We start from the raw sequence: 20804 nt of genomic DNA on the forward strand, positions 1-20804 counted from the left end.
CACCAGTACACCAGTACACCAGTACACCAGTACACCAGTACACCAGTACACCAGTACACCAGTACACCAGTACACCAGTACACCAGTACACCAGTACACCAGTACACCAGTACACCAGTACACCAGTACACCAGTACACCAGTACACCGTCACGCCCCCGTCCTGTTGGAGAGGGTGTCGCTGTGCAAGGAATCAGTGGAGAAAAAAACCCTAACCCTAACCCTCACCCTAACCCTAACCCTAACCCTAACCCTAACCCTAACCCTAACCCTAACCCTAACCCTAACCCTAACCCTAACCCTAACCCTAACCCTAACCCTAACCCTAACCCTAACCCTAACCAGTACACCGTCACGCCCCCGTCCTGTTGGAGAGGGTGTCGCTGTGCAAGGAATCAGTCGAGAGGAACCCTGACCCTGACCCACACACACACGTCAGTTGAGTAAGTGTCAGTACGGCGCAGTCTATCTAAAAGACAGTAAGCTATTTTACTGCTTTTCACTGCCGTGCATGGTGGTGTCACATGCACTGTGGAAGGGAAGGGCGCGGTACAGCGTCCAGAGGGCAGGTGTGTAGCTTCCTACGCACAGCATAAAATTTGTGTCGTGTCACCGCAAGTCGAGACGAGAGCACCCCTGCACCATTCCAGGTCGACTCTCACTGCTGGTCCGCGATGGAACTGCTGTGGTCATCCGCGATCATTCGGTTGAGGAAGTCTATTGTGTTCTTTGAGAATGCTCCTTGTGTCTTTCCCGACTCGTGTGGAAAGCACAAAACAAAGCGGAGAAGGATGTTGCTGACAACGAGTTCGACCTTTCACAGCGTCTTGGTGTTCTCCAATGGGGAAAAAGAAGGCCAAGGAGGGTGCAGCACAGCAAGAGAGGAGCTGGCCAAGTCAAGGGGCGGCCTCTGGAGAAAGAGAACACCGCGAACAGGGAAAAGGGGGAGACAAGATGGCCTTTCGGAGGAGACGGTGCTTGTGCTGCCTTACAGGCGCGCGCTCAGCAAAGGGGGGTGTCAGGCGGCGGGGCATCATCAGCTGCAATGCTTGCAGAGAATGCGACCTGTTGTGATTATGCTCTACTTTTCGTTGCGTCGGCCAACGCTCCAAGAAAAAGCGTGCTCTGCGCATCGGTGCGAGTCATGGGGCAGGTTAACGCACGCGCCCTTGGGGGTAAAGCACCGTTGTTTCCGAAGTCCCTCTCGGACCTCCCGCCGACAGCGATGGCACGGGTTCACCATCCCGGAATTTTTTTCGCAGATCTCTTTGAGCATCTAGGCCAGGGTCGTGTTTCACGCACAAGATCGTGATGGCGACGAGCCTGAGGGTCAACTCAGTTTTCGAACCATACGCAGGGAGGCCGCGGCCGCGCAGAGTGGCTGATCGGCATGAGACAAAGTGCCCTCGCAAGGCATCCCTTGTAGCACTCGTGTGTCCAAGACAGCGTGCGTATCTTTGGTTGGGTACGAAAACAAGGGGCAGACCTCATCGACGAGCAGCCAACTTCCTTCCCACACCCCAACCTTCCCATTCACTAAATAAAGGGATTTGGAATGATGGTGGTGTCACCGGAAAGGATGAGGTTTACGGGGCCACCACGCACGACACAGGCGCCAATCTTGCGTATGTGTGTGTTGCGGTGCCACAACTCTGCGTCGGCTAGAACCAAGTTCACATTATTGTCAAACCCTTTCAGTACGCCGTGCATTTCATGGTTTTTTTGCGATACCACTACCTTACGATCAAGGTACTTTTCCAAGGACAGAATGCCCTCCTTTTTTTTCAGTATGTGTGCCGCCTCCGCGGACATAACTCCTGCACGTCTGCTGCTGCTTTTTCCTTGGAAGCCAACCATTTGTGTGTATGGCGATTGCGGTATGTACGGGTGGTAAGGTCGTGTTAGAACGACACAGAGAAAAGAAACGGTAGAGGTTGAAGGGATGTGAACAGGTCACAAAAAAAAATCGCGGACACACCGTACCTGCCAGCAGACTACAGCACGACAACGCGGTGGGTCATCCTTGAGAAGGCCGTGCGGAGCGGGAGTAGCTGCCATACAGACTCCGACAAAGATACCTTTGGTGTGGAGAAAAGAGGCCAGCACGTTCTCGGAAGCATTGGTACGGAATTTCCTTCTGGAGAGGGTGCTGTGCATTACGCTTTAGGGGTCTTACGTGTTAGACGAAACGATGCCGTTAACTACCAACACACACACTGGGAGAGCACCCCGCCAAGCGCCTCGAGCTCAAATGTCCGTCTCGGGGCGAGATTCCCCTGCATCCGTCTCCAAGCGAGCTCTGCGACGGCGCGGCTTGCTCGCCTCTTTGGCGGCCTCGTCACAGTCGGCGGCACCGCTCGAGATGCCGCGGCGGTGTGCCTTGAAGCGGCGCAGGTTAAGCTCCTGGACGTCTTGTTTGCCCACGTGCAGCTGACCGCGGAGGTTGTTGAGGCCGTCCGACTGCACGTTGTCGGCGGTCGACCGCAGCGTGGCAAGCGTCTGGCGGGGTATGCGGCAGGCCACCTTGAACTCCTGCGGCGTCGCAAAGGAGATGCGACGGATTTCAAAGTCGAAGTTGGGTCCGACGTCGTAGAGCTGAATGTTCTTGATGCTCTTCGGGACGCCTGTGGCCGCTGACGGCTTCTTGACGGCGTAGTGCCGCATACATAGGACCGCATTGCCCTTTTGACTAGGTGGCTTGTTGGTGTAGCAGTCCGCGGAGGGTGCCACACACGCGTCCTCGCCGTTCTTCGAACGCAACGAGAAAAACAGGACGCGATCGCAACCGTCGAGATTGATCTCGACGTCGTTGCCGCCGCGAAAGTAGTCCACCAGGAGATTCTTTAGGCGCATGAACGTCGGGTCCGACGCGAACTCGCTGCCGTCGAAGACAAAGAACGGCTTCCCGCCCATTGAACCGGCGTCAACGCCGACCGTCTGCGACATGTCGAGGCGGTCCGCCGCTACAATGCCCAGCTCCACCATGTCCAGAACGTGGAAGTCAAACTGGCGCCCAATCGTGAGGTTGTTCGGTCGCTTCTTGTTGCTCGAGCCAAAACAGAAGAGCGAGCAGTCATTCTTGAAGCCGAGAAACTCCAGGTGCTGGCGCCCCTCAAACGGAAAGAAGGCGTTCTTTTTCGCGAGCTTCTTACAGTACGGCTTCGCGATGGCCATGAGATCCACCATCGCCTCCGTCACGACATCGTTCGAGGATGCACCCTTCAAGAAGAGCACGCGCTTCGGGTTCTCCACCACTTTTGGCTCGTACCGCTTGACGGCGCGCCGCGTCGTGGCGTTCTTGGCTGTGCGCCGCTTAAAGCCGCCGACGGTGGACATGGCTTGTTTTGTCTTCCTTTGCACCGCCAAAGCGAGCTCGAGGGGGGACTTTTGGCGTGAGTGAGTACTGTTCTCTGTACATGCGGTGTTGTTGGTGATGATACCAAAGGCCGAGAAGGAGGGTGGGGCAATGAAGAATATCGTCGTCCGCGGTTCCGCGAAGGAGGCAATGAGCAGGCCAGTGTAAAAAAAAAAACGCATGGTTATGAGGAGAAACAGAGGCAGAGGCGGAGTTGAATAAGAGATCGAGGAGTACGAGACGAAGGATGCATCATTGCAGCGCCTGAAGGACTAGCACCGCTTTGAAAGCAGGGAAACAGCACAAAAGTCGGGAGGGCGACCACACGCCGCTTCCCTAGTCCCAAGATCGTTCGAAAGGAAAAAGAACTGAAACAAGCGCTCCCGTCATTGGTTTTGGCAACGCGCCGCGCACCTGTTTCGCCCACTGTGCGCATCGCCACAGGAAAGAGAGAAGAGGACGTCACGTGGCTTCATCAGAGGGTTGGATGCCTTAGCGCTCCCGCAGACACACCTACACCTAGACATACGCACAAAAACAGAGGAGACCCGAAGAAAAACCAGAGAGCAAACAACAGCGGCAACACGAAGACGCCGCTACTGCTGTCGGTGTCATCCCCAGACGCTCGCATGCGTGAAAGCAGCGGACAAGAGACAGAGACAAGTGGCCTTCGAGTGAGTGTTTTCCTACGCCACAGATCGTCCCTTACTGTGCAGAGTGAAGGAAGGGCAAGCAGAGAAGCGAACCTACAACGAGCAGGCATCCAAGGGAACGAAAAGTAGTGATGAAAATTTTATAGATACGAGTGGCAGCGTAACAAACGTGGTAGTCAAGAATTGCAAAGATCGGAGAAGTATGGAAATGTAAAAAAGGCTTAATAAGGCAGGTACGGCCAAGAAGGAAATGCATCAGCTCATACAGTCGGGAAGGAACGTGGTTCGTGTGCTTTTCGTAACACCAGCAGAGGAGTACAGTATTTTCTCGTTTTCAGGGAGGCAGCATTAAGTCACGGGCACGCGCACAGGCACCCAAGAAATGGCACTGCCGGAGGGAGAGGGGGGAGGGGGCAGAGAAGCAAAAAAGACAGAAAAAACGCCCGGCAAGGAGTGCAAGACAGCAGAAACAAACAAAAAAAAAACTTTTTTAGCAAGGGCCGCACAACTCGGGAACAGAAAGCGTCTCATGATTTCACCTCTTCGAGCTCGGTGAGGACTCCGCCGCAGTCTTTTGGGTGGAGGAAGATCACAGGGTTGCCGTGAGCACCGATCTTCGGTGCCGTGCCAAGACAGCGAATATTTGCCTCCTTGCATATTTGCATTGCCGCTGCGATATCTGGGACTTCAAGGCAGATGTGGTGCATACCTCCGTCCTTGTTGCGCTCCAAGAAGGCCGAAATGGGACTGTTGTCGCCGAGAGGGTGAAGCAGCTCAATCTTTGTGTTCGCCAGCTCTACAAAGACTGTGATGACCCCGTGCGCCTCCTGTTTCACCGGTTCGCTGACCTTGGCGTTAAAGATGCGCGTGTACATCTCGCCAGCCTCTACGAGGCTACGACTAGCAGGAACAGCGATGGCAACGTGGTTAAGGCGCCAAAGATGTGCAGGCACGGCACGAAGCGCGGTGCAGCGGCGGAACATGTGATAAGAGCGGGAAGCTGACGGAAAGAAAAAAGGTGAAGTATAGAAAAAGCGTAAACAGAAGCGAGAAATCAGTAGTTGATGAGTTGATCGTCATACTGACAGGAAGCTGTGCTTTGAACAAAGGAAACGGGAAGCGAGCACCAACTGGTGAGCCGCATCGAGTAGGAAGGTGCAAAAGGGGGAGGGTAGATGTGAATGGGGGTGCCGCAACAGCAAAAAGGGGAAAGGGAGGAGAGGAGCGAGGAACCAGAGAGGAAAAGAGAGAGGACACTCGAGAAACAGGCCATTGAAAAGGAGAGGAAAGCGTCTTTGGTGATGATGGAGCCGATGCGTTGAGATCCAGCACAAGGCCATTGAATCATTTGGTTGTTTGTCCACTTGCTGTCATAAGGCTTACGTGCTCACTTGTTTTCAAAACGAAGAAAATGAAAAAAAATTAAGCAAACAAAACCTTTTCCCAGACGCACAGAAACACGACGCGTCAAGATTGCTCTCTAATCTGTGCACAAATATAAGCACACCAGCGCCGTTGACGTTATGTGCGCAGACAGAAAGAGATCAAGAAAACAGGGAGACCTAGAAAATAGTCGTGTTTTTTTTCTTGTGTTTGTGGGGGAGGGGGGGAATGTAAGGCTTTCAAATCCAGTCGATGGTCCGATTCGTGCGGCCATGTGTGCAGAGGTGCAGATGGGGAGAAGCAGCCCACGAACACGCACACACACGCAGCCAGAAGGAAGAAGTGTAGGCGATGGCGATAAAGATGGAGAGACAAAGCAAAGCAACCACAATTAAGGCGGCAAGACCCAGGAGCCGAAAAAGAGAGAAAGGGTAAGATTATATACACGTACCAAGAAATGCTAACTGGAGGTGCACATGAATGACAAGGGTGGAGGGGATGGTGAGTGGCAGGAGGGCGGGTGGGATGAAGAGGGCTTGAAAAAAAAAAAGAAACAACGGAAAGAACATGAGGCGATATTGCGGAGAGAAGCTGTTCTCCAAAAGGGAAAAGAGAAAATGGACCACATGGCTGTCATGGACAGACATATATCGATCCGCCGTTACCCACTCACACCGATGCGCACACGCATATATCCGTTGCCGAACCTTCAGAAACTTCACAGCGACGACGAAAAAGGAGCGTCAGGGAAGCCCTGAATGGGTCGCTGTGCCGGTGGTGCGCATTCTTGTCCTCCAAACTTCCACAAACGACGCGGTGGTGTCTCTAGTTGTAGAACTCTAACGGGGCGCACGAGCACATCAAGTTGAGATCTCCGTAGGTGTTGTCGACCCGACCAACACTTGGCCAGAACTTTTCGCGGTACTGGTGCCGAGTGGGGTAGGCCGCGAGCTGCCGCGAGTACGGACGGTTCCACTCATCCGCGGTCACGCACTTGGCCGTGTGTGGCGCGTTTGTGAGGACGTTGTTGTTCTTTGGCTGATCGCCACGCTCCACCGCGGCGATCTCGCGACGGATGGAAATGAGAGCATCCGCGAGGCGATCCAGCTCCCGCTTCGACTCGCACTCCGTAGGCTCGATCATCAGCGTGCCAGCCACGGGAAACGCCAGCGTCGGCGCATGGAAGCCGTAGTCCATGAGTCGCTTCGCCACATCCTCCGCATCGATGTTGGCGGTTTTCTTAAACGGGCGAATGTCGAGAATAAACTCATGGGCGCAGAACTCGCTGTGGCCGAGGAAGCAGATGGTGTAGTGCTCCTCAAGCCGCTTCTTGAGGTAGTTGGCATTCAGTACCGCGTACTCCGTGCACGTCTTGAGCCCGTGGGAGCCCAACATCATGATGAGGGCGTACGAGATGGTGGCAATCGAAGCAGAGCCGTTGCCCGCCTGCGATACCTGCCCAAATGCCTGCGACCCACCTACGGCCGGGCCATAGGTGCTGTTCGGAAGGAACGGGGCAAGGTGCTGCCGCACAGTGATCGGTCCTAAGCCCGGACCGCCGCCACCATGTGGGATGGAGAAAGTCTTGTGCATGTTGATGTGGCACACATCACCGCCGATGAAGCCAGGCCCGGTGTACCCAACTAGGGCGTTCAGGTTGGCGCCGTCGATGTAGCACTGACCGCCGTGCTCGTGCACCACAGACGTGATCTTGCGAATGTCCTTGTCGTAGAGGCCGTAGGTGCTAGGGTAGGTAATCATGAGGCAGGCCAGGTCCTTGGCGTGCTTCACGCACTTGGCCTCCAGATCCACCATATCCACACTCCCGTCGTCGAGGCATTTCACTGTAACCACTTTCAGCCCCGCCAGCACCGCCGACGCCGGGTTGGTGCCGTGCGCGCTTGTTGGAATGAAGCAGATATCGCGGTAGCCCTCGCCGCGCGATTCGTGGTAGGCACGAATGATCCGCAGGCCGGCGTACTCGCCCTGGGCACCGCTGTTCGGTTGTACCGAGCAGGCAGCCATACCTGTGATGTCGCACAGCTTCTGCTTCAGGTCCGCCAGCAACGCGTGGTACCCGCGCGCCTGATCCTCGGGAGCATAGGGGTGCAGTGCGTTGTACTCCGGCCAGCTCAGTGCCCGCATCGCAGCGGCGGAGTTCAGCTTCATGGTGCACGACCCAAGCGGGATCATACCGTGCGTCAGTCCATAGTCCTTGCGCTGCAGGCGCTGAATGTAACGCATCAGCTCCGTTTCGCTCTTGTGGCTGTTGAAGACGCTGCTTTGCATGAACTTGGACTTCCGCAGAAGCGCTGCAGGGATGACGCAGATGGTATCGGCGACGCGCGTCAGCGCGTCGATCTTCGGCGTTGGCATGCCCGCAGCCTGCAGCAGCGCGGCGATGTGGTTCTCCGTCGTGGCTTCGTCCACGGAGATGGACACCTCGTTCGTTGAGCCATCCACAAAAATGTTGATGCCCCTCTCGACGCACCGCTGGGCGTAGTCAGCCGCCGTCATGGAGCTCGCCTCCATTGAGAAGGAGAGCGTGTCAAAGTAGGTGGTGTTCACCGGGGAAAAGCCGAGCGACTCCATGCCGACGGCGAACAGCTTCGCCTTCTGGTGAATCTCCCTCGCGAGCTGCTTCAGCCCCTCCGGGCCGTGGTAGATCGCGTAGAAGGCATTCATGTTCGCGAGCAGTGCCTGCGCCGTGCAGATATTCGAGGTGGCCCGCTCGCGTTTGATGTGTTGCTCGCGCGTCTGCAATGCCATGCGAATGGCCGGATCGCCGGCGTTGTCCTTGCTGATGCCAACTATACGACCCGGGGACAGCCGTTTCAAGTTGTCCGTGATGGCCATAAAAGCGGCGTGTGGTCCGCCGTAGCCCAGCGGGGTGCCAAAGCGCTGCGCGCAGCCCACCACAACGTCCGCGCCCATCTCGCCAGCCGGCTTGACGAGGCAGCTCGCCATCAGGTCGACGCCTGCGCAGCAGACGACGCCATTCGCCTTGGCACGGGCAAAGAGGGTGGTGAAGTCGTGCAACTCGCCCTTTGCGTCTGGGGTCTGCACAAAAATACCACTCAGCTCGGCATCATCGAGGTCGAGGGACTGAACATCACCGACGATCACCTGTGCTCCCAGCGGGTGCGCACGCGTGCGGATCATCTCGATCGATGACAGAAAGACGCCTTTCGACACAAAGAACTTCATGCGCTTGTGACGGTGATGATTCAGGGCGAGGTACATACACTCCCCCGCAGCCGTCGCCTGGTCGAGCAGCGACGCGTTGGAAATGTCCATCTTGGTCAGGTCCGTCACCATTGTCTGAAAGTTGAGGAGCGACTCAAGGCGGCCCTGAGCGATTTCTGACTGGAACGGGGTGTACGGGGTGTACCACATGGGGTTCTCCAGCACGTTCCGCATGATCGTGCTCGGGATGATGCACTCGTAGTAGCCCTGGCCTATCATGCTCTTCAGAACTTTGTTCTGTGCGCCGAGGCTCTTCAGGTAGGACAGAGCCTCTGTCTCACTCAAACACTTGAAGTTGTTCAGCGGAGTGCGAAGGATATCGCTCGGCAGCACTGTGGTCATGAGCTCCGCGAGGCTCTCCTTGCCGACCGTCTTCAGCATCTCGACGGTCTCCTTACGTGTGGGGCCGATGTGGCGGTTCAAGTACGCGTCCGTAGAGGTGTAGCGCGCCAGGCGTGAGGGCGCCGGAGCGCCGTTAACGCGAAGGAGACGGCGGAGCATGAGGGCGGATGCGGGGGAGAGAAAAGGAGGGGTTTTGAACCCCGAATTTGACGCTGACCCAAAAGAAAAAGACGGAAACTATTCACGTTTGTCGTGTGGCACCGTGAGTGTCACCTCTGTGGGAATGGGTGTGGACAAAGTGTGTTGCACCACGGGCGACACCACAGCGCATGGAGAGTGGAGAATGGGAAAAGGAAAAGAGAGCGGAGGACATGCTCAGAGCAACGCTTCAATCTGCCCGCTTTCTTCGGCGTGTCCAATGTGCCGCGAAAACGTCAACAAGTATGCGCCTAAAAACCCATAACTCGCCCACTTCTGTCGCTCTACTGCTAACTCTTAGCCCTCTCGCACTCGCAGTGAGCCGCGGAATCGGGGAAATACATCGTACGGCTTCCTCTGGCCCTTTCACGTGAAGTCTCCCGGTACGTGCTACACGGCTGGCGCGAGGCGGGCACTCGGGTGGACTGAATGCTGTCATCCAAACAGGGTTGATTCCACCGTCTTGCGCGAAGGCGCAGGCGGTGGCGCCTGTCCTCCGTGTAACAGTGGTCAGTTCAGGGGCATGCCACGTAAGGTCAAGAAGGAAGTTCCCCCTGCGTCAGTTCAGAGCCCCCTTAGGCCCTGCACCGTTCCCGAGTTCCACCCTGCGCTCTCAGCGCGTCACCATCATCAGCACCGAGCAAATGGGTTCACAAGTGTATCTTCCTGAATGATATACACGCCGGGCAGGGCATCTGTGAGAAGCCATCTGCATACACTTTGGAGGGAAGGTGGCGCCCGTAAGCACCCGAGGTCAGGCATCCTTCCTCCGGCTTTGTTCAGACGGAGCACATCCGCGACATGCCTGCGCGCCACAATGACAGGTTCCAGACACACCAATAAGGTTGTGAGAAGGCCAAGAGGGGATCCTACAGCGTCAGTGACCGCCGGAGGCGCACATACGTCTTCTTTCTTTTTTTTTAGCGGCGCCAGGGGGGAGCGAGGGCCTGTAGAGTAGTCGGGGTTGAGTTCTCTCTACTTGCTTCAGTGGAACTTCGGCGCTCTCAATTGTCTTTCAGAATTTCATACGCGCAGCAAGATATCTGAGAGAGCGAAAAATGGATGGCTGAGCGCCTCTGCTGCGCTGCACCGAGATGCCGGATCAAGGGCTAGCATTTTCGTCAACAAGTCAAGCGCCTCAGGGGGCACAAAAGGCAGCAGCACACGCAGGCCAGTTCCCTTTTTCTCTTCGAAAGAAACCTTCTCCCAGTCAGGCAGCTGGCGGTAGAAGCTACACGTCCCGCCCGTGGGGGTACCGAAGACGTCAAATATCTTCGCGATCTGGCTGATATCCCCATCGCCTGTAAAGAAAGGGCGGCCGTGGCCACGCAGGAGTTCGGCGAAGACGCACCCAGCCGCCCAGAGGTCCACCTCGCCCCCGTAGCGTCGCTGGCCAAAGAGCAGCTCCGGCGCGCGGTACCAGCGCGACACAACCTCGTGTGACATGTCTGAGCATAGTGGGCGACTGAGGCCAAAGTCGCCGAGCTTGAGGCACCCATCCACAGCAACAAAGCAGTTCGACGGTTTCACATCGCGGTGTAGAATACCGCTCGAGTGCAATGCGTGCAGCGCGGTGAGAAGCATGCGCATATACGACTGCGTCAACAGCAGCGGAAGCGGGTGAGCCGGACTGCACTTGCGCAAGACACACGCCAAGTCCTCCATACAGCGCTCCATCACCACAGCCATGTGGGACCCATACGGTGCAATCTCGATGGTCTTCACCAGAAACGGCGAGGCGACACGAGAGGCAATGAGAAGCTCCCGCGCCACCGGATGCGGAATGCCCTCCGTAAGCCGAGGCACATGTAGCAGTTTCACGGCAACTGTCTGCCCGGTGGCCTTGACTGTCGCCATGCGCACACTCCCAAACTGGCCCTCCCCGATAACAGGCCCCAGCGCGTACTTGTCCATGCTGTCCGGCAGAGACGAAAAAAAAAAATGGCGCGGCGCGAACGAGGACGAGGGGACGCGACGGTAGAGGGAATCACGGAAGGGTTCACGGCCTCCGCTTGTGTGTGTGTGTGTGTGTGTGTGTGTGTGCTTCCGGTAGCACAACGCGCAAAGATGCACCACCCCACCGGCGGGCCTGAGCAGGCTGTACTGCGAAAGCCCGGCAGCGCTCCGTGTTGGAGAGCAGCAAACTGTAAAGCGGTGGATAATAGGGGTAGAGAGGGGGCAGCACCGAAACCGTCGAGAGCGTGGCGGCGGGACAAAATAGAGAGAGTTACAGCCGTGAAGCATGCGTGCTTCTTTTCCAGGATGCAGTGAGAGAGGGGAAGGAAGACGAGGTCAAGACGACGAGTCGGGTGCATCTTGCACGCCCGTTGTGTTCCACCACTATTGATGCGGGTAAGAGCGAGAATGAAGATAGATGAAGACCGCCCTCCCTTCTCAGCGCGCAGGAAAGTAAGAGAAACAGTAGACAATAAGAAAAAAAAAGGTGCGGCCAGCCTTAAGACGCCGGAGCTCCCTCGCAGTGTCTGCCGCTCTCCGTACACGTCTCTTTTTTCTTTTCCGCTTGTCTGGAGGCCTTTTCGTCACGACCCTGAGCACGTAGTCAGGACGCTATTGTCATTAAAGTAGCTCGCGAGCAACGGCGCCGGCTGTGTGGAGAGAGACCGCTGATTTTCTTCGTTGCCCTGCCCCACCTTTGTTCGACTATACGAGTACTTTCTCTCTGTCCATAATCATCCCATCAGGAAGCCACCTCGTCGTGAGCCATTGCCATTGCCAGCTCAAACTTGGTCCTCTTCTTTGGCAGCTTCGGAGGCTCTTCCATTGCGGGATCATTCGCCGTGGAGGTAACGGCCCTGCCATTCGCGACCAGGCTTGGTGGCGGCTGCGGTTCGCTCAGTGCGACTGCCGTTGATGCTGCCCGCGATGCGGTCGTGCGAGTTGAATGCAGTGAAGCAGGTAGAGGTGCTGCTGGCAAGAAATCTAGCACCGAGGAGGATGTGGCGGCTGTTGGCGCGCTGGCCTGGAGAAGGTCTTCAACCTCGATCATCGTCGTCTCCATCTGCGTCGGTGCATCAACCTGATTCGCTGAATCGAGCGCATTCGATCCGCGGAGCTTCTCGCGCTGCCGCAACAGCTCGGCCCGCACCGACGCAATCATTTCCGTGCGTGAAGGCTTGCGCGTATCTGTTGCCTGACGTGCCAACGCTGCGCGCTGGCGCTGAAACCGGCCCGCCTCGACAGCAGGGGCGCTGTTAGTCTCAACCACTTTCAAGGCGGCAAATTCTCGGTTTCGTTTGCTGTGGGTCGTGTTTGCGGTGTACCGCTTGCCGGCCATCTTGTCTGCTCGGCCGCCAAGGATCACCTCTCCGTCCTCGGCCTCTCCGTCCGCCTCGCTGTCGCTGGCCGAGTGAAAGACGTCAGTCACATCGTCCTCTGGGTCTGAGTTAGTGGCTTCGTCTGTCTGCCGTACCGAAGAGCTACGTTTGGCCTTTGCCGCCACGTTCTTCTTGAAAGACTTTAGAAACTGGGAGACGTCCATTGTGGGCACCCTTTCGAGATCTCCCCCATTGTATGGGAACAAACCTGCACGCAAGGAGCAGAGAAAAAATACCGAAAGGAAGGAGGGAGCAGACGGCCGATAGTAGGAGCGCCATAAAGGGGAGAGAGCGGCAGAACAGCGCGCATGCCAGACACTTGAGCCGTTGCACTCACTTCTTTTGGATAGGCGGTCCATGCCGATCGTGGGAAACAGCCAAAGCCCGCCATATTTCCGCAGACACGTCCCCGTCACCGTGATGAGAAGAGGAGATGCGGGCGCCGAAGAGGACACACGTGAACGCTGTCTTGCTAGCATTGGTATCTGTTGCCGTGGACGAAAGTCAGATGAGCCGGGACATGTTATGGAAAGGTGAATTGTAGAAAGCGGCAGCTCAGATTCCCGTAGGTGCACGCACGCAGATCAGTGACGGGACCCCCGCTTCTGAGAGAACAGACACAACGCTACGTAGCCGAGACAAAAAAAAAAACAGAGCCGAGAATAGAATATGCTCGCACGACACAACCCAGACACCGACAAAACGCACTCATGGGCAGGGCAACCAGAAGATGCGAAGTACGTCGAGTGCAACACAGCAGAGAGAACACATGGAGTGCGGGAAACATTTCAAAGGACCCGAGACGAGAACAAACAAATTCGCCCACACCGCAGCGATGCGCACCCGGGATCAGAGAGGGGGTTCCGGGTATGAGGGAAAGAGGAAAAGAGAGAGGTGGGCGATGAGGGGGAGGAATAAACGCTAACATAACCCTCCAAGAAGAGCACAGAAAAGAGAAAGCCAGAAAACGAAGGAAGGGTATATGTGTGTATGAGGGTGTGCTTTTGTGGCACGAAGAGACGAACCCCAAAAAACGCGCACACAAAGGAAGCGAAAAAGAGGAGCAGTGGGGTTGAAGCCGGCTGAGTAAACACCACAAAAGAGGAAAAACATGGAAAATAATGCAATGGGAAACGCGTCTACCCGTGTGGCAGCGATCAGCAGAGAGGAGGGTGAGGGAGAGAAGGAGGTAGACATGCGAGCCATACACTCCTGTTGAAGGTAGACCACGACAGAGATGATACAAGAGCGCTCTGAAGAAAAAAGGAAAAAAAAAGAAGATGTACAAAAAAAGCGCGCCACGGCGAAGGAGATGATCATATGGCGTTTGCAATTCTCGTGGCGCCGCTCCAACAGTCGCGAGGTCCACCACGGAGTTGTCAACGATTAGTCAGTTGCGGCGAAGACCGAGAGGCATTTTCTAAGAGCATGGACTCGATAGCTCGCCAGTTGCACCTCACGTAAAGCACAATGAAAAAAAAAAAACAAAGCAATAAAAAGCTGATTTAGCACACATGCGTCGTGTGCGCGCATCCATGGTCTCCCACGGCCCTCACAGGAGACAGATAGCCAACGAGAAAGTGAAAGCCGAACGTTTCGATGCGCGCCCTCTCTAAATCTATGATCTTGTTGGCTGCATGCACACTCGCACATGCATATGCGTGCAGAGAGCACAGAAAGCAGCCCATCAGTGCGTTCCGGAACCACATCTCGCCCCTGTGTGCTGCTCGCTAGACCTGGCACAGAAGACGCTTACATACACACGCATGCAATCTGGAATAGAAAGGGACTGGAAATGAATGAGATAACCACAGCCAACGAGGAAACAGGTTACACGCAACGGGAGTAGCGGTTGGGAAGCAGGAGCGCTAAGGTGCACACATATGCGCACTCACGCACGCGCGCGCAACAGAAAAAAGGGCACAAAATACCTAGGAGGGCGCCTCACGTAAGGAAATACAAAAGTGGTGGCACTAATGTAGAAGATGCGCTAGTAGTGAAACGGAAAAGCACAAGAAAAGCGGTAGAAAGGACGAGGAGAGCGGGCCAGGTGGAGTGGAAGTGGCATGTTACTCACCGCCCTTTGCGACCAATCTAAAACGCGACTGCCTCTTTTCCATCCCCGTGGTCCAGCACCGAAAGAGGGAAGCGGCTTCAATGCGGCTGCGCGAAATGCAGCCAGAGTGCGCAGCACCAGCGCCCTTGATAGCTTCGGCCCGCCTGATGTAATGCAGAAACGGTCTTGTAGCTTAACAAGCGGTGAGACAACAAGACGCAGGAGGCGGTGCTGCCGTGCGTTCCGAAATGGCTTCCAAGACAATAAGTGGAGCGCCATATACCTGCAACAATTCACCATCTGCGCGGCGAGCAGACCTGCCGAAACGAGCTTCATCTTCACATAGCCATGTACCGAATTTCGGAGGTCCCTTAGAGAGAATGAATCTTCTTTTTGACCGCAAAGTCGGCCACTTCAACCCACAACTCCGCTAGGCGGCCTACCAAATGGCACATCGTCTCCCCATGGAAGAGGGCCAACACGCTAACGGTGTAGCACCTCCGGGATGGGAGCAGCAGCACCTGTCACCGCGACAGGTAACTACTCTGCAGAATGCTGTCCTTCGCCATCGACAAGACCGGAGCATTGGTGTGGGACTACTCATGACGACAGCGCGCCAGCCACTGCTGTAGAGAGGGCATCCTAGTCCTTCTTGTCAGCACTGGTGGCAGGGTTATTGGGAACGCCGCGGTTGTCGCTGTCGGAGATGGCAGGCGGCTCGAGTGTAGAGGTCGGCTTGTTGTTGTCGTCTGTCGATAGCTCTGTGGGGCCGGCATCTTCATCCTTCTGCCCTCGCGCCCCAACATATGGGGCACCCGGCCTGGCGGTTGAAAAATTTTGTTGTCTGTGCCGCGGGTGCAGCAGGACACGATCTCGCTGCTGGCATCGACCAGATTCACGAGTAAAAAGCATGACATGGCATTCTCGACATACTCGCTGCGGAATCAGCGACGGATATGTGGGGATGGTACAGACTTGCCTCGTACAGGAGGAGCAGAAGATGCCGCCGCAGCAGCGGCAGTGGTGGCGGCGGCGAAAGAGATTAAAGGGGGCACCGCACGACTCGCATTGTGAGGTGCAGCTGTCCGCCTTCCATGGCCCGAGGGACAAGTCCAGCGACATCTGCGCGTAAAGTTTTAAACGTTATGTATGCTGAAGCATGCATATTTGTGTGCACGTGCGTCGGTAGGGAGGGTGTTGCCGATTACCGACATGGGGAGAGCGAGGGTATCGATCGGGCAAAAGGAGGGAGGGTGCGCTTATGTGCAGTCGTGGGAGCGCAGGAGATACGCGCACTTACGGCCCAAGGGATCCGCCCCCCGCCATGAAGAAGCGGACCTACGAAGTGCCTACCTGCAAGAACTCAGTCGCGGCAGCTATGCGCCGTGACGGTGCACAGCCATTACATGCAGCTGATAGTGTGGGTGCGGGTGGGAAAGAGGGTGCCGACTGAACGCGCCCGTGCACAGAGCGCACTCACGTGTGGATGTGATGTTACAAGGACCTCAGTGCCAACATGAGCACACACTCACACGCATACATCTACAAACCAGCACAGAAGAGAGAACGAGTTGAAGCGCAATGACAGAATTGTAGGCTACATCACGCGCCGGCAAGAGCGCGAGGGAAACTGCTTGCCTGGGCGCATACTTCTCTATTCGGTGGCAGGGGCAGTACCAGCGGGGCTCCGACCGTGCGCGGGTGCTTTGGCAGGCCGCGCACTAGTGGTGCAGGACGTGAAGTGCGAGCCATTCGTCAGCGCCACAGACGGCTGTACGGCCATCAAGGTAGGTACATCATCTCCTTCCTGTGCCGACGGACTTTCGCCATCGCCTCGTCGAACCTCTCTTTCCGCCTGCGCCGCGACATCCAAGACAAACGACGGCATAGGTACTGGAGTGAAGTGTTTGAGTCGAAAGGCAAACGGCTCATGCCACGGGCGGGATCGCGGGGCTTCGACGAAATCGTACGCCGGATCGCCGTGGCCAAAGCCGGGGAACCGCCGTGATGCACCCACGTCGGGCAGTGCAATTCCTCGCAGCAGCGTGCTTATGTTCGGCAACGGAGAGGGGGAGGGAAGCGCTGACTGTACTGCGAGCTGTGGGGAAATTCGATCGGTGTGGAGTGCTTCGCCGACACCGCTGGCATAGCGCAGCAGACTCGCGAAGCACTGCCTCGTGGCTAAGACAGCCACCAGTTTCCTGAGTGGTCCAAGAACAACGCGACGAGCCTCCACATCACTCAGTGGCTGCGATTCCTGAAACACATCGTCCGTCGTAGCAGCCATCAAGGTATCATAGTACCGCATTGACACTACTCTGCGGCGATGCAGGTCTCCGTGCAACGCCTCTTCGAGCTGGCGCGCTACGGCGGCTTCGCGTGCGGCGTAGACCGCTTGCACCTCTGCATCCGATGGAGTGAGGGCACCGACGCGGCGCCGCACCAACGAGCCGGCGCTCGAGAGCTCCCGATTGTACTGAATCCGCTCCAATAGTTCTCGAGACGACGGCGTCGCATTTTGTGCACGCACGCCTCCCCACTCATCCTCGCCGTTCTCTATCATCCGCGTTCACTGCTCAGGTGAGTATATTCAAGCCCTTTCCAAGAAGGTCTTACGCGGAAGTCGAAGGTGCAGAGAGTTCAATGGCACAACGCGCCATCAACACTATGGCGCTGCAACAGCAGCGCCATTGACGGGACAGAAAAAAAAAGCGAGGAAAGGATTGCAGTAAAAGGCATCGGCGCCCATGCTGTCATCGGAAACTTAAGCCCAGTAAGCGGCAACAAAGTTGGCGCGTGCGATGGGTGGAAAGCGACGACTTGGCGGTGGAATTGTACTGCGGATTCATTACGGATGTATCGCTGCGGTTTCCATTTAGAATCGATGGAGCAGCTCACAGTCTTCGAGCGTGAAGCTCAAGCGGAAGCACTAGAGGCGCGAAACAGGCGATTATATCCACATCAACAAGCTGTCAGGAAGCGACGCAGAAAGCACCAGGGCGATAAGCTGACGGGCTTCCGGACCTATGACGTCATCGCCACACAAGACCACGGTTTCGACACAGGCTCGGAGCTCCCGCTTTCGGCACGCGGCAATGTGCTGCTCCACTGCCAAAAACAGATCTTCCGCACACGTCAGCAACGTGGGCTGCGGTCTGCCTGAGCAGGTTGCCTCAGAATGACCTTTACGGTCTGCATGTTGGTCCTTTCGCTGCATGAATTCTATAAGACGGTCTCCGACCTCTCTGAAGCAGTTCTCCACCAGAGGAGCACCGACTGTGACAAAGGTGCCAAGGTCGCCCCACACGGACTCCAGTTCGGAAGAAATGACACCATCCAGCACGGGGGTGGTAAAGAGCACTCCATTATCACATTGCACGACAAGGGCGCTCTTGACACCGGCGCATTGAGCAGCAAAAAGTGCCTGCGGCACCTGGGAGACACAAGTGGTAGAAGGAACTCCCGCGCAGAGCCAGCGCATCACGTACGTGTAAAAAAGCGGATGCACCCAACTTCGTGACAGCACGACCACCTGCGTCGTCGTCGCGAGTCGCCCAGTGGTTACAGCCATCTCCAAAAGACGATCCAAGGCAATGGAGTGTCTTCCGCCGGGAACAAGCAGCTCGGCAGCCGTCAACGTCACCGCTGCATCTCGGGAAACCGCTATATGAGACCTCTGCACCTCGCCAGAGGAAGAAACGCAAACAGACATCATCGACCGACCCATATCGATGACACAGGCGCGCTCTGCAAAATCCATGTCCGCGCTCGATTCCACACCACCAGGAAGATGACGAAGACGAGAATCAGCGCTGCGCTGCACAAAGCATGCTCGCACCACAAGCTGAAATGTAGCGTACCTGTGAACCTGGACGTTGTTGAAATCGCTCTACAAGAGCTTCACCGCGAGCACGACACACTCCACCGCTGCAGGCAGTGCGCACCGGAATACCAAAAAGTGCGTGAAGAGGGTAATAAGCAGAAGAAACAGCGGAATGGAAGACCAATGGAAAAACGACCCCGAATTCTTCATACGGTCGAATAAGGACAACGCACGTCCTCGAACCAGCCGCGCTGACAAAGTTCGACGGCTCCAGAGATGGCGGGCACTGGGTCCCTTTAAGCAATACTCACGCGTGCGCCGTTCCCCCTGCCACTTTCCTCTTCTCCGCTTCTCAGCAGTGAGAAGGGGGGAGGTTCACCTGCCATGCGGGCTCACAACAAAAAAGAGCGCTGCCTCACGCGGCGCGTACCGCCCGTGCGCAGACACACGGAGATGGAGACGTGTGTGCCGTGCCTCGTGCGTACTCGCATCGCCACAATCAGTAGCGCACAAAACAGGCAAAAAAAGGGGGGTGGAACAGCCTCAGCCCTGATGGCGGCCAACAGAGAGAGAAAGACAGGGCAGCGCACCACCAGCAGCAGCAGCAGCGTCACGCGCTCCTCTGCTTCTTTCCGGTTCGGGGCTGGAACATCGGCAGCGCGCTCGACATAGCGACCTTGTTCACCTTGGGCACCACCTTGGGTGGGATCAGGTTCTTGAGGATGCTTCGCTCCTTTCGCTTCCGGCCATGGATGCTGTCCTTCAGCGTCCGCTCCATGTCCGTCACGGGCTGCCGCTTGGACTTCTTGCGCTTCACGCGCTGCTTGCCGTGGCGGCCAGGCATTGCGGTGCACTAACGGGGGAGAGGGTTCTCGGGAAAGTGTGCGGCGTGGGGCGTCACAGGCACTGCGCCGCAGGGCCGGGTCTGAACTGTGGCAGTTATGCCGATTTCTTTTTTCTACATAGATAATGAGGCCAGAGGTGGGGGGCGGCGCAGAAAGCAAGTGGGTGGAAGGCGGGATACGAAGCAGGGGAAGGAGGGCGGTCTGAAAGGTCAACCGGCTATATTTGGGGAGGTATATAAGACATGAGCGAAGGGGAGGCGATGGCGCCTGCACCGACACTCGGCACGCAGAATTGTGCACTGCGAAAATGAAAAGAGGGGAGAGTGTCGCTACACCCCTGCGCTACTGAGCTGCACAGCCTCGCCGTCGTTGGATGCCTTTGTCTCGCGTGACACCGCCGCAGATGGACACCAAAGCGAGAGGGGATGCGGTCAAAAAAAAAAAAACAGCACAGCCTAGCGGTGCTAACACTGTGAAAAGGGAACGCGGCGTCACCCCTGCAGCGGGGAGGGGGGCTGCTTGGCCGCGGTTACTCGCCGCAGCAGCAGCTCCAGCGACGTGTCCGTCGACACGGCCGCGTCCACCTGCACGGGGTGCAGTTCGGAGAACAGGACGCTGTGTGACGCTCGCAGCCCCTCCAGCACGTGCAGGTAGTTGACGCTGTTCAGCGTGCGGAAGCTCCTCTCGCAGCCCAGCTTCAGCAGTACCTTGTGTGAGAGGTTGAAGAACGGCTCCGCCTTGCGGTCCTTCCGCGGCGGCCAGCTCAGCTCCACACCCCGCGCCGCCAGGCAGTCACGGAACTCCTGCAGCGCCCGCCGCTTCACGCGGTCGCGGTGAACGTCCGCTCGGGCGTAGTCGTCCACGTAACAGTTGGCAACCATGCGCTGCTCCCCCGCCGGCGTGCGGCTGCTCAGCCCCAGCGCCGCGTGCTCCTCCGGCTCATACTGCACAATCCTCCAGCAGCGGTAGCACTCCGCGAAGAAGATGACGTACTCGGACCAGTTGCGGAACCGCTGCATCGCTGCGTCGTAGAAGGGCAGGTCGCGCACGAGGTTCTGCACGTGCGCCGCAGCGATGGAGCCGCAGAACTCGTCGTTCTCGATGACCGTCCGCACGTGCTCCTTCAGTAGCATCTCGCACGGCAACGGCGCGCCCACCTCCACGGGCGCGCACCAGTCCACGTCCACTAGCAGCGTCACCGACGACGGTACCTCGCGCACAAAGCGCGCCGATGACACGGGGGCGTTGTGCGTCAGCGGGCCAAGGTAGTGCACAGTCCCCCATGGGAGGCGCAGCGCCAGGAACAGGCCTCGACAGCGCGCGCTGCGCTGCGGCACATCCACGCAGAAGCGCAGCTCCGTGAAGCCGTTGTAGCGCCGCGCGTCGGCGCGCACCGCCTCCACCGGCAACGCAACCGTGTACGCGCACGGCAAGCACCGCGACGCGAGGTGCAGTCGCACCACCACCCCGTTCACGGCGAGGTCAACTACCGCCAGCGCGTCCGGGTGCGACAGCCGCGGCGGCATCGCATGGAACCGCTGCAGTGAGCCTTTCTTCCCCATCCTGCAG

General features: G+C 57.1%; 9 protein-coding genes across 9 annotated transcripts; all 9 read right to left on the minus strand.

The window, feature by feature from the left end:
• Positions 1 to 1535: 1535 nt before the first annotated feature.
• LINJ_26_0010 (putative Lsm7p protein) lies at positions 1536 to 1811 on the minus strand (the record flags this gene model as incomplete). Its single annotated transcript, XM_001470313.1, has 1 exon — positions 1536 to 1811. One exon carries the CDS (start codon positions 1809 to 1811, stop codon positions 1536 to 1538), a length of 276 nt encoding a protein of 91 aa, XP_001470350.1.
• Positions 1812 to 2246: 435 nt separating this feature from the next.
• On the minus strand, positions 2247 to 3335 carry LINJ_26_0020 (brix domain containing-like protein; the record flags this gene model as incomplete). The annotated part of the gene is made up of 1 exon (XM_001470314.1): positions 2247 to 3335. One exon carries the CDS (start codon positions 3333 to 3335, stop codon positions 2247 to 2249), a length of 1089 nt encoding a protein of 362 aa, XP_001470351.1.
• Positions 3336 to 4534: 1199 nt separating this feature from the next.
• On the minus strand, positions 4535 to 4990 carry LINJ_26_0030 (methylmalonyl-coa epimerase-like protein; the record flags this gene model as incomplete). Its single annotated transcript, XM_001470315.1, has 1 exon — positions 4535 to 4990. The coding sequence occupies one exon, from the start codon at positions 4988 to 4990 to the stop codon at positions 4535 to 4537; it is 456 nt and encodes a 151-aa protein (XP_001470352.1).
• Positions 4991 to 6215: 1225 nt separating this feature from the next.
• Positions 6216 to 9137, minus strand: GCVP (putative putative glycine dehydrogenase; the record flags this gene model as incomplete). Its single annotated transcript, XM_001470316.1, has 1 exon — positions 6216 to 9137. The coding sequence occupies one exon, from the start codon at positions 9135 to 9137 to the stop codon at positions 6216 to 6218; it is 2922 nt and encodes a 973-aa protein (XP_001470353.1).
• Positions 9138 to 10199: 1062 nt separating this feature from the next.
• Positions 10200 to 11090, minus strand: LINJ_26_0050 (putative protein kinase; the record flags this gene model as incomplete). The annotated part of the gene is made up of 1 exon (XM_001470317.1): positions 10200 to 11090. One exon carries the CDS (start codon positions 11088 to 11090, stop codon positions 10200 to 10202), a length of 891 nt encoding a protein of 296 aa, XP_001470354.1.
• Positions 11091 to 11874: 784 nt separating this feature from the next.
• Positions 11875 to 12675, minus strand: LINJ_26_0060 (conserved hypothetical protein; the record flags this gene model as incomplete). Its single annotated transcript, XM_001470318.1, has 1 exon — positions 11875 to 12675. The coding sequence occupies one exon, from the start codon at positions 12673 to 12675 to the stop codon at positions 11875 to 11877; it is 801 nt and encodes a 266-aa protein (XP_001470355.1).
• A 3546-nt stretch (positions 12676 to 16221) lies between these two features.
• On the minus strand, positions 16222 to 17130 carry LINJ_26_0070 (conserved hypothetical protein; the record flags this gene model as incomplete). Its single annotated transcript, XM_001470319.1, has 1 exon — positions 16222 to 17130. One exon carries the CDS (start codon positions 17128 to 17130, stop codon positions 16222 to 16224), a length of 909 nt encoding a protein of 302 aa, XP_001470356.1.
• A 387-nt stretch (positions 17131 to 17517) lies between these two features.
• Positions 17518 to 18327, minus strand: LINJ_26_0080 (hypothetical protein; the record flags this gene model as incomplete). Its single annotated transcript, XM_003392560.1, has 1 exon — positions 17518 to 18327. The coding sequence occupies one exon, from the start codon at positions 18325 to 18327 to the stop codon at positions 17518 to 17520; it is 810 nt and encodes a 269-aa protein (XP_003392608.1).
• Positions 18328 to 19726: 1399 nt separating this feature from the next.
• On the minus strand, positions 19727 to 20797 carry LINJ_26_0090 (conserved hypothetical protein; the record flags this gene model as incomplete). Its single annotated transcript, XM_003392561.1, has 1 exon — positions 19727 to 20797. One exon carries the CDS (start codon positions 20795 to 20797, stop codon positions 19727 to 19729), a length of 1071 nt encoding a protein of 356 aa, XP_003392609.1.
• Between the last annotated feature and the right edge of the window lie 7 nt (positions 20798 to 20804).

Source organism: Leishmania infantum, chromosome 26, assembly GCF_000002875.2.
Source record: "Leishmania infantum JPCM5 genome chromosome 26".
Taxonomy (NCBI): domain Eukaryota; phylum Euglenozoa; class Kinetoplastea; order Trypanosomatida; family Trypanosomatidae; genus Leishmania; species Leishmania infantum.